This window comes from Dermacentor albipictus, chromosome 8 (genome assembly GCF_038994185.2).
Source record: "Dermacentor albipictus isolate Rhodes 1998 colony chromosome 8, USDA_Dalb.pri_finalv2, whole genome shotgun sequence".
Taxonomy (NCBI): domain Eukaryota; kingdom Metazoa; phylum Arthropoda; class Arachnida; order Ixodida; family Ixodidae; genus Dermacentor; species Dermacentor albipictus.
In genome coordinates this window covers 87715654-87727945 of record NC_091828.1, presented here as the reverse complement: position 1 = coordinate 87727945, position 12292 = coordinate 87715654, and the positions used below count along the sequence as shown (strand labels likewise).

General features: G+C 47.1%; 2 protein-coding genes across 2 annotated transcripts in view; both read left to right on the top strand.

Annotated features, from left to right (window-relative positions):
• Window positions 1–4035: 4035 nt before the first annotated feature.
• LOC139048689 (fatty acid synthase-like) lies at window positions 4036–12143 on the top strand. Its single transcript, XM_070523180.1, has 6 exons — window positions 4036–4168; window positions 6734–7060; window positions 10483–10683; window positions 11230–11352; window positions 11523–11756; window positions 12139–12143. Exons 1-6 carry the CDS (start codon window positions 4036–4038, stop codon window positions 12141–12143), a joined length of 1023 nt encoding a protein of 340 aa, XP_070379281.1.
• Window positions 11640–12292, top strand: part of LOC139048833 (fatty acid synthase-like) — a 57759-nt gene continuing 57106 nt past the window's right edge. Inside the window, exon 1 of the mRNA XM_070523685.1 lies at window positions 11640–11756. The gene's annotated coding sequence lies outside the window, so the exon portion shown is untranslated. The remainder of the gene's footprint in view (window positions 11757–12292) is intronic.

The window sequence follows — 12292 nt, the reverse complement described above, 5'->3', positions numbered from 1 at the left end:
CTCGCTTGCAGCGATTACCTCATTGCGGATCTGATTCTGACCTTAACGAGGCGGCACACGAGGCTGCGCGCGCCCTTACAGACCGCGCTGCTTCACCCGACCACTCGGAGAACAAGGACGCCCCCACTACATACAATGAAATCACTAAACACTACTACCTACAACGCAGACAGTATAGCACGCCACACCGCACGCTCACTCGAGCTCAAGGGGTTACACTCAGAATGCTACAAACAGACGCATAAACCACGCAAAACAGACTACACCATTACACGCCTGAGCTCTACGACAAGTCTTATTGCACCTATTGCGATACATCCCTTAACGTATATCATTTACTCTGGCCGTGCTCGCAAGCTCACATAAACTCCGAACCGGACAAGCGCATGTTTGAAAAAGCAATCCGGAGCGAAGAACTCGCTCCCCAACTCTGGGCCGTCCAGCAGGTCCACGACGCCGCCAGGAAACTCGAACCACCCGGTTCCGTCGTGGGAGACGCCCACTCTATGAGAGCCCAAAGCTCTCGTGGCCTGCAGGACCTGAATAAAGTTGATTTCCTTTCTTCCTTCTGCCGGGCAATTTAGCGCGGGAAGAAACTTGCGCGTTCAGCCTGGCCTCGCTTGCTTCAGGCGCGTCTCCGATCTGAAACCATAACGTTGTGTGTGTAGTCCACACCCACAGACAGTTTCCACTCCTCGAAATGTTATCTTTCAAGTTTTTCGTAAGGTGCGTGGACTGTAGCATGGAAGATACTGTAGCTATCTGGACATCACAATTTCTCGTGCAGGTAATTTTTTGCGCATATTTTCGGAATCTATCGAAAAATTCGAAACAGCCTTGTGCCTTCCCGGAAAATTTTTTTTTTTTGATAAATAAAGAAACAGACAAGCGGTCCGCAGGAAGCTTTCGAAACTGACGTTTATTAGCGTTTTTGAGCTCAAGTAATTAATGTTGTTTAACAAGTGCGCGATCAAAAATTGCTCCGATGAAATGCAGCACGCCGAGGCAAAGCTACGTTCGTAGAGCCGTCTCAATACTGTCTCGAGCAAAAAATAATAAGATAGAGCTCTTCTGCTGCCTAATCGGTACGCCTGTGCGAGTTGAACCGACATGTTAAAAAAACTCAATCTCACACTGGCGTCGTAATTGACTGCATCATGTCGCTATTTAAAGGAAACTCCAGAGAGAGTGCACAAGCGACTTCGTATTCTAAGTCTTTCGTTGACAGCTATTCGGCACTTGCGAAATGTATCTGCCTTCATGGCGCAACAGCGAAGTTTGCTGACCGTGGTGATGAGTCGCCAAACTATGCGTTGCTTTTAATGCATCCGCGACAGCACCCGACTTAGTTAGAGACAGCTTTAGCTCGGGAGGTCATATTTAAATACAGGGTAACGAAGACATTGTTTTTCTAGGCCGACAATGAATGCACCGATCTTTATATTTTATGCGAAGCATATTACGAGAGCTCAACCCAGCTCCTCAGGCGCGGCGGTGTCGCCTTCAATTACCTTTGACCCCATGCCATACCACGTGACACCGTGACGTCACGACAGCGGAGAAACGAAACGGGGCTCTAACTCGCGCCGTCGCTCGCGGCGTCGCTGAACTCTCGCAAGATGGGCTGGGTGGGAATCGAACCAGGGTCTCCGGAGTGTGAGACGGAGACGCTACCACTGAGCCACGAGTACGATGCTTCAAAGCGGTACAAAAGCGCCTCTAGTGAATGCGGTGTTGCCTTAGAAACGAGCTGTTTCTAAGGCTCAGGCGTGCGTCGCTTGCTCAGGCGAACATTTCGTTGCCGCGCCGAACGCTGCGTTGCTCGACGCTCACCGCGTCCAATGCGGGGCGCGTAGTCGCTGGCGGGTCGACGGGAACGCTGTCGCGTTCCACTCTTGAAGGCGAAGCAGAGTAACGCATGAGTTGTTTCTTCGTCTAGCCGAACCAAATATAGCCAAGCAACAGCAGTTCACCAGGCTAAACAGTGGTTCAACAACTAAAATAAAGGCTAGTATGCTTCGCATTCTGGGCTTAACCTTAGCTAAGCCACAGCCATTTTTTGTACTTAAAGAAAAAAAATTTACGTATAATGATTGTAGGAAGCAAATTATTTTCTTTAGAACCACTGATTTGCCAAACAAAACTGTGGAAAACTGCAATATTTAAAAGGAATAGTGAAGTATCAAGCCTGCAATTGTACCTCAGCAATGCGAGACGGTTTCACTATTCTGCGAACTACACCTATAAAGACAAATAAAACGTACAAAACTGAGGTATCATACAGCGCTCTAAATCATACAACTAAATTGCGACTAGGAATTTTTACAAGCACCTCGTAACGATTGTAACAATTTCAAGAAAGCTGTAAATTCATACATTAAATCAGTCCGTTATAGGTTATCTAACAGATGCTGATTACATAACTGCGATATGTTTTCGGCACTCCGTTACAGATTTCTAAGCCTTACGCTCTAATTTTTCTTTAACTTGCCAGTTTCCGGGAATGTCTGTAAAGAAATATAGGTCATAGATCAAAATTATTATTCCTATCGTCAACAGAACGTAAGTTTCTCTGTCTAATGAAAAAATTTTATTCGGATAGGTCCAGCGATTGTTTCATAAAAAGCATTTCCACGTTTCGTGTCTACTCGGACAAGAAAATCAGCGTTGGCCGTGAAGCTTTAGCTTCCTCTTAACCGTTGCCTGAACAGTTTTCACAAAATTTCTCAAAGCGTTCAGGTTTCATCCGAAAACCAGTGACACAAAGACAGATCTGTAATGAAAAAACAGCCGTTCTAAATACACGATACCACTTCACGTCGCGGAAATAACAGAGCTTAATTTGCTGGCGCATGCAAATAGTGCTTGGATCTTTTATTCAAAAGTTGTCACCGAGATTTTTTTATACATGAGAGACACGCTTATTCCGTTTGGCCTACGCCAGCCGAACAAAAAAAAACAGGTGAGTATGGCAAGAGCGGATGTCGGTGGCCCGATTCGCTTCGACCGTGGTGTCTTCAACAAGTGCTTGGTGCGATGCGAACTCTGGTTTCAAACTTGTGATTTTGTATCCTGCGTTCACGTGCCAGAGTTCCTGCCCAATGAATCGGGTTCGTCAGAGGAACGCTGCGCCTGTGTAGTGAGGCACAGGCATCCAGCCATTCGAATCGGAAGTACCTACACATTGCAGCAGCCGAAGCAAGGTTGTCGCTTTCAAAGTAAATCGGTTGATGCAGAGATAACAGAGATGTAGCGCTCGGGCAAAAGTCACGCGAACTTTCAAACGTATTTACTAAAAGCCAGAATTGTTTAACTCAATGATACCTCGATGAACTTTGGAAATGCGTCACACTGTGAATTCTGCAAGGCGCAAGTCACCGTGAAAGGTTGACACATCAGTGATTGCAGCCTTCACCTGACACGATACTCCCTCCTGTCCTGGCGCACACTCATTCCGACTTCCTCGTTTGTCGGTGTCATCGTCCTGAGACCGAACGATGACACAGTGGTTAGTCTTCTTATTACTTTTTGGCCGACGCCATTGCAGCTGCACCACGCTGCTCATCACGCAGCTCCGCGTCGATCAATTGTTTTCGTTGCGGATACGACGCAGATTGGACACAACTCGAAGGCAGGGACGTGGAAGCGTCCTGCGTGGCGTGGAAAAGTGCGAAGCCAAACGTGAGGTTTTGAGGATTCGCTTACAGGTTATTGGATAGGGCATGTCGATATTGCTTCGCCATCTTTTTTTTTCTTTTTCAAGAACGAGTCCCCGACGCTTTCACGCACCATATCAGGTATTCCATATTTCGAAAAACTTATGGCCCGAACGAACAAACGAATTTGCTCAAAACCTCACACTGCCGTCTACCCCGAGCGAACGACGCTTTGCGTTCGACGGAGCGAGAGCTGAAGGAAAGAAATCTCTTGCTTTCTAACGGTACTTGAGCATCGCAATGACGCCTTTTGCTGCCGCTTGTGGTGAGCCATTAAGATTGTATGTGTTCGTCTTTTTTTTTTGCGCGCAGGAACAAAATGGCGGAAGAGGAGTTTGCGATCACGGGTTTCTCGGCCTATTTTCCGGGAGCCGACCACCTGGTCGAGTTTAAGGAGAAGCTATACGCCGGTGTGGACTTCGTCACAGATGAGGAGATGCGCTGGCCTCGAGGTATGTGAATATACAGTAGCCTAGAAAGCGTGTTTGCGTTCGTGCTTGCAGAAATGTTCGCGCTGTCGACTGCTGATTAGAGAAGAAACCCTATGCAGCTTTGCAGCATAGGGTTTCCCCTCAGGCCAATATGGCCGGCAGGCAGTCAAACTTTCGATAGATACCTTATAAGGTATCTCTCGAACTCTCGAATAAGGCATCGAAAGAAGGAAGGAAGGAAAAACTTTATTGCTCTATTTACAGCTTTCAGCGGCTAACGGTGGTCTTCATGTTTTATACTGAAGTCTCCGTCGTCTTGAGTTGTCGGCGCCCCTTTTCCAGAGCACCGCTGAGCCTGGCCACTTTGGGAGCGTGTTGCACCAATCCTTCTTGGACTGTGAGCTTCGAACTATAGTTCAATGCTGTGTAGAAATATGGAGGGCGCGCTAACACAGTAATAACAGAGTTGGTATATCAGAAATTGCTCGCTTATCTCTCAGGTTCGTTGCCCTCTGTGGCGTTCTAAGAGCCTGCACTTATCAAGAACTGGCTTACAACCACATCGTTTGCATGTTCAGCCAAAGACTAGCAACCCTGCTAGCAACCCTGCTAGTCCTACGTACATCCCAACGAAGCAGGTCATTTGTGTCTGTTTGTGACAATGCAATACGCGCTTCAGGAGCATGCATCGTTTTAGGCTGTCTTTGCTTCAGCTGCTGCTTGCTTCGCGATCACGTGAATGTGTTTAGGCATGCACGGAAAGACGATAACGTAACCACTTTTTCGCCATGTCGAGGTGCTTCGATTTCTAGAGCCAAGGTATAGTATGGGCCTTGTATTACGCTACAATTAATGGTTTGAAGAGCTGGCTTAGCATCGCAGAATACTGTCAAGGAGGCTCAAAGAAATTCAAGTGCCTTCCAAATTACAACACATACTAAGGCAGTTGATGTTCACTTATGGCATTATTTCAACCTTCAAGCAATGATCATCTTGCGGGATGACGACTGCAGTGGAGGCGTATGGTACGACAGATTCATAAGTGTACACATACGAAGTACCACCTAAGATTGCATAAATTTGAAATCGGGTAAGTTGCTTGTGGTCAAAGGATGTTGGAACATCGGTCTTTATTGTAATCCCAGATGTCTAACCAAATGCCGAGGCATGACCCGCGAAAGTGTTCTAGGAATAGCGTGGGGAGAGGATCATTAAACTGGAATAGTCCGTTTTGTCTTTTATCAAACGATTTTTATAATGTGCGCTGTAATGACGGAAACTTGCAGAAAGTTGTGAATATTAGACGGTGAACGCTTCCTTGGAACAATGGCAGAAGCGCTGTTCATTATTGAAAATGCATTCAATATTCGATTCGATTCGCTCCTGACACTATATGGTTCATTATAAATAAGGTCACGAGATTCAGTATTCGTAAACCCCCGGATGTTTTCACAGCCACGTTACTGATTTTGCACCGTAACTATTCCCGGCCGTCGTTGTCCATTTATTCAAGGCTCCTACCTTAAAACTCGTGCGCAGATCTCTCGAATAATATCCATTAAGGCTAAGCAGACTAATTTTGGGGGGAACGAGCTATACGGAGAAAGCATTTCCCATTGCGATGCGAGAGTTGTGATTCAGATGAAATTATTGCGAAGCTACAAAGGAAGCAGATTTCTTTTCAAAAAACCTTCGATTGTGAAAGAACATAAAAGCTGGTCCGAAGGTGGAACCCCATCCCACCCTCAGCCGTCATTTCGGAGCAGCTTCCCTACTGTCTCCGCTCTCCAGCAGGTTAGGGGATCTCAGAGCGAGGGCAGATTGATCTACAGCACGAAGCATATGGAACCAAGAATGGCCACACTTTAACTAATTTAATTGCGCAGTACTCCTTTAACTTGCAGGTCACTCCAGACTTCCCTGCTTGTTAGCTATTTTTGTCAGAGTGGCTGACCCAAAAGGCGGCAGATCCTGTTTCCACGTCAGGAACAGGACAAGCTTTTTTGAACTAGAACACTTTCTCTGTCAGGAGCCCAATTTGCTTTATTTTGTAGCATTTGCTTAAATTTCACACTCCCTTCCTTTCAGGAAAGTTTCAAGGTCTCGTGCCTATCAGGCCTCGCTAGCTGTAAACACAGTAACAGTCCCTTATAGCGCGAACTTCTTGCATTTGCTGTTGCTATCGCCACATATTTTTCTTTCCAGTACCACTATTACTGACATTGTAAATAACCCGCTTCCATCTGTAATTATGGGTGTACTTGAGAGTAAGAAGCATACAAAACAAGGCGTGTAAACTAACTAAACAATCAAACGAGCGAGGAAATGTATAAAATAACCAAGCTAGCAAGCAGACAGAAAGACAAACAAAACTACCTTTCAAGAAAGCAAGCAAATAAATAAATCAACCAAGCAAGAGAAAGGACAGAGAGACAAAAAAAAACACAATCAAGCAAGCAGACAGACAAACATGACCATGACACCAAGCAAGCAAACAAACAGCTCATTTAACAGCTAAACAAACAAATCCCCTCAAGAGGGCAACGAGTACGCACGACAACTCTGCGCGTTCGTGTTCTCCCGCAGGTCACCTGGGCCTTCCCGAAAGGATGGGAGCGATCCGCGACCTGACGCTCTTCGACGCACAGTTCTTCGGCGTGCACCCGAAACAGGCGCACAAGATGGACCCCCAGCTGCGACTCCTGCTGGAGACCTCGTACGAGGCCATCGTGGACTCCGGCTACGACCCGGCCACCTTGCGCGGACGCAAGGTGGGCGTCTTCATCGGCGCCTCCGACTCCGAGATGATGGAAGGGTTAACCGTGGACACGGACAAGATCGACGGATACGCGCTGGCCGGCTGCTGTCGGTCCATGTTCTCCAACCGCATCTCCTTTTCGCTCGACTTCCACGGTGAGCACCGATCACTGTTCTCCCTTCGTCCTGACAAATACGTTTCACGTAGGGATTCTCGACAGCGCAACTTTTCCTTGGGATGGCGAGTTGTAGTTACCGCTTGCAATGGTCAGTGTCATTTTGTATGGATCCCCTTGTAAGTCGTATTTAATACAGGGAAAATTAGACATCCACCCAATCGTAGCAACTGCTACAAAGAAAACCCAAACGGGTTCCACGAAGGAAAAGCCTCGCAGCTGAAGAAAAATTCGTCGTGGTCCGGGACACTCGAACCCGGGACTACCGCCTTTCCGGGGCAGCCGCTCTACCATCTGAGCTAACCAGGCGGCTGGCAGATGGCAGGGCGAAGTCGAATTCATAAGCAACTCGAACTAAATGCAAGAGATTGACGTAGTAGCTCTGCGGAAACCCCCAAGGTAGAGAGAAGTAATTAATACAGGGAAAATGAGACATCCACCTAATCGTAGCAATTGCTACAAAGAAGCCCATACGGGTTCATCAAAAGGAAAGCCTCGCAGTTGAAGATGTATGTCGTATGCTGTATCATGGCGGTTGAAGGAGGCAGTGGGAGCTCAACCCCACAACACCATGAACTTCGTCAGTAAACACCAGCGGCTACCTCCTCCTACTAAACATATTTCAGGCATGTTATCATAGCCCTTATCAGCGACCCAATTGTATTTACTGCATCCTTAAACATGAAGCACACCAGTACCCACTGTCCTTCATGATGAAATGTTCACACTGCAAAGGCATCATGAATCTTCATTACCATGCGTGACTAATTACGACCCAATCGGCCAGCTGTGCCACAGAATTTACGTTCATTGTCACCAATACTGAAATCACACGAACGATACAGCCGTTTTTTTATGTGTGGGAATGTATACGGTCCACTTTCATTCTTACAGACACGGCTGTGAGCGTTAGTCAGACGTAAGCTGAGAGGAATTAACCCGCAGTCCCCAGCCCCAGTGGCTGCGGAGCACCTGACCAAGGCAGTGGTCAGACCTGCAACGCGGCAGAGGGTGCTAAGGATCTCTGGATCCGGACAGGCCGCCACTAGAAACGAAACCCGTTTAACACTCAAACCCTCACTAGTGCGGCTAGCTTAGTAATGCTCTTTGAGGAATTATCAGGCATGGCCTGAGATATCATTAGCTTTAGTGATTTTAGAAGAACTGGTGAGGTTTGTACAGTGCTACCTAAGGGTCTTGTCCTATGCTACAGAGGCCTTCCGGTTAAAGAGAGAACACGAGGGAGCATTTCCAATTCAGAAGGACATAGCAGGCAATATTGATGAATGCTGGAGCGTTAATGAGAGGGTAGCAGTTGTTGTAATAAAGGTAAATTAGAGATATAGAATAAAGGTAGCACAAGTCTACGTGCCCCGCTTCAGTCGTGATGATGAAGAAATAAAACATGTTTATGAAGATGTTGAATTAGCGATGAGAAAGGTGCAAGCTAAGCATACTGTAGTCATGGGCACCTTTAATGCAAAAGTGGAGAAAAGGCAGGCTGGTGAACACGCAATTGGCAACTACGGCATCGATTCTAGGAAAACTAAAGGAGAGATGTTGGTAGAATTCAGGAGAAAGAACGCGAAATCATGAATAGCGTCTTCGGGTAGCGCAGTAACATAGAAATTGAACCTCAAGAAGCCCTAATGGATAAACACTAAATTAAGTTACATACTTTCTGTCGATCTAGCATAACTGGATGCAGAAGTGTTAGGTAGACTAAAAGGCAGTGGCCATATGCTAGTGAGGTCTAGGATTCCTCTCCATTTATATGGCTTTCATCGATTATGAAAAAGCACTGATTCAGTAGAGATACCAGCAGTCATGGAGAAATCGCGTAATTAAGGAGTACAGAAGTTATACCCTAATACTTTAGGACCTATCAGCAGATTCCACAGCTATCTTGTTTCTTCACAACAAAAGTAAAACGTCGCCTATCAAGAAAGGGTATAGGGCAAGGAGATGCAATCTCTCCAATGCTATCCACTGCCGTTTATAAGTATTCAAGCCATGAGACTCGGAAGGCATAGGAGTGAGGAACGATGGCGAATATCTCAGAAACCTTCGGTTTTCAGATAACATTGTCCTGTTCATAAACACTGGGGATGAATTGCAACAACTGATTGGCGACCTTAAGTGAGAAAGTGTAACAGTAGTGTTGAAGACTGATATCCAGAAGACAAAGGTACCGTATAGACTTGCGTAAGGACTGCAATTCCTTCACAATTTCGACGACTTTCGACTTTTACACGGGACCGAACCTTTCGGGCGACTTGTCCACACCCCGGCCGTACCCCATTGCATCAGTGGTGACCGCGCAGCTCTCGCCATCTAGTAGCTGCGCGCAGAAGTACGCAGAAGTACGCAGCATGCGACAATTCGTCGATTCACGCGCACAGCATTGGGGCATCCAATGCCATTGCTTTGACGTTGGAGTTTTTTTGCCGAAGCCTTGGCTGCCAAGATTGGGGTGCGGTCCTTACACAAGTCTATACCGTTACGTTCAATAACATAGACAGAAAACAAGAATTCACGATTGCCAGTCAGCCTCTGCAGTCTGCGCAGGAGTGCGTTTGTCTTGGTCAACTACTCACAGGGCACCTTGGTCATGACAAGGAAACTTGCAGGGCAATATAAATGAGACGTAGTGCAAAGAGCGTCATCACGAAATCCTGCCTGAGAGCTTATCACTGTTGTTGAAAAAAAAAAGTGCACAATCATTGCGTTCTAACGGTGCTAACATATGGGGAAGAAACTTGGAGCTTAACAAAGAAGGTCGAGAACAAGTCAAGGACTGCGCAAAGGGTGATGGAACGAAAAGTGTTATGCTAAAGCTACGAGACTGGAAGAGAGTAGTGTGGATTGGGGAGCAAACGGGGATAGCCGATATTCTAGTTGACGTTTATAGCGTAGGGCAGACGACCGGTGCACCACTAGAGTTACAGAATGGGTGCAAAGAGAAGGTAAGCACCGTTGAGGACAGTAGAAAATTAGCTGTGGTGATCAAATTAGTAAATTCGCAGGCCCAAGTTAGAAACAGCTAGCGCAAAACAGGGGCAGTTGGAAATGGCTGGGAGAGATCTTCATCCTGCTGTGGACATGAAATAGCATGATGATGATGCTGATGATGATAGTGGTGGTGGTGGTGGTGGTGGTGGTGGTGGTGCTGGTGCTGGTGGTGGGGTTGGTGAAACAGAAAGGTGTGAATGTCGGAGTCCAACACGCAACCTAAAGGAGTCGAGACCACTATGGCCGAAGCTGACGCTTGCTAAGTCATTTGCCACAAAATTCATAATATTTTGGGAGTCTGGAAAGTCGACAGAATCGGAGCGCTTTTTCACCTCGAAAGGTGATTGGCCAACCCCGTTCGAAGCATTATTTCCACTGCTTTCCCGACAGGCCCGAGCATCACTGTCGACACAGCGTGCTCGTCTACAATGATTGGCCTAAACCAGGCCATGATGGCGCTTCGCTCCGGACAGTGCGAGGCGGCTATTGTGGGCGGTAGCATGCTCACACTCAAGCCTGCATCGTCCGTGAGCTTTTTGCGCCTCGGCATGCTCTCCCCGGACGGCAAATGCAAGGTGTTTGACTCTGAAGGTAAGTGATGCCATTGTAGGCGTACGCTGCTGCAGACACGTTGTTGCTGATGTTAATATCAAGTAGAACGTCTGTGGTTGCCATGTAATAACTGTACTTTCACTCGTCGTCAGAAAAATGCGGTAATCAGCAAGAGCCTAATAAATACTTTAAAAGTTGCCTGCTTTAAATTTGGGCTCACTTTTTAGTGTCTATTTCTGAGCTTTGACTACGACTTGGAAGTCAAGTAGCCGTGTTCTTGTTGCACGCTTTTGCTTCAATGGTGAAAAAAAGACGCGTTTACCTTCAACCTTGCGGAAAGCGATGAAGTATTCACAGTTTTGTGTCCAACAGCAACAGCTGAAGTCAACTGACTGTGATGCATGTCATAAAAAAGCTTCGTGCGTAGCAGAGCACTGCTAACCAGCAGTCACCCGTAGTCGGTGCATCTCGAGCGTAGCTGTAGGAGATTGCATACCAGCATGGTGCCTGTATTTTCACACTTGTTCGTTGCTGCGAGGACGCTGAAATGTTCAAAAACAGAGATACTTAACTATTCGTATGCAGGAAACGGATATGTCCGCAGTGAAACCATAGGCGTCTTCTTTCTTCAACGTGCTTCTGAGGCCCGTCGTATCTATGCCAAAGTCATCAACGTCAAGGCCAACACGGATGGCTACAAGACCGAAGGTACGCGTCACCTAACAAGGTCTGTCTTCGATTAAGCGCAGAGCTCGAGATCCTGAGGCATGTACTTACGTAGGCGGCTGTGACGCCATTTTACGCTGCATTCACGCTAAATCTAGCAGCTCAGTGGTATATACCGAAGACGACCACCTATACTTGCTCCTACATTCCAGGAATCACGTTCCCGTCGTTCAAGCTTCAGGAGCGGCTTCTGCGCGAGGTGTACACCGAAGCTAAAGTCGATCCACGCAAGGTCGGGTACGTCGAGGCCCACGGTACGGGAACCAAGGTTGGCGATCCCCAGGAGTTGAGCGCCATCAGCAACGTCTTCTGCGGGCCCGGTCGTGAGAAGCCGCTCAAGGTCGGCTCCGTCAAGAGTAACATAGGACATTCCGAGGGCTCCTCAGGTGATGACAAATTGAATGTGTACTGCAGATTGGTTACTGACCAGCTCAAATGTCACTGTCTTCTTTTTCGTATATCTGTGACATGAGCATTTAGCAGCAGTGCCATCTGTTGGAGATAGGGTCTGGCTAGGTCACTGCAATAAAATATCAGTTAATCTTGGACAGATCAGCAGGAAGGGAGTGCTGATCAAACTGTTGTGATTGAGTAGTGTTTATCAGCCACTGAATTCTCAAGTCCCTTGCCCAACTTGTGCCCTATCTTAAACCCCCTTCTCGCAACAAGGCCTTAGAAACACACTTTTTGCCCCTTTAAAATTCGTCACATTAATGTCTGCGCGTGATAGCATCAAGTGACAGCCCACGTATGTCTCCTCACACGTAGCATAGAAGCTTATTACCTTCTTTCTTCGCCGTTTGACTTCAATCGACGGAATATGTTTCTTTTTCCTTACTGGACCTTGCGCCTTCATCGCCTCCACGTCTCCAAGTTTCTCCGGCGCACCCTGTCGAAGTCTGAAGCGCATCCTTCAGTTCAT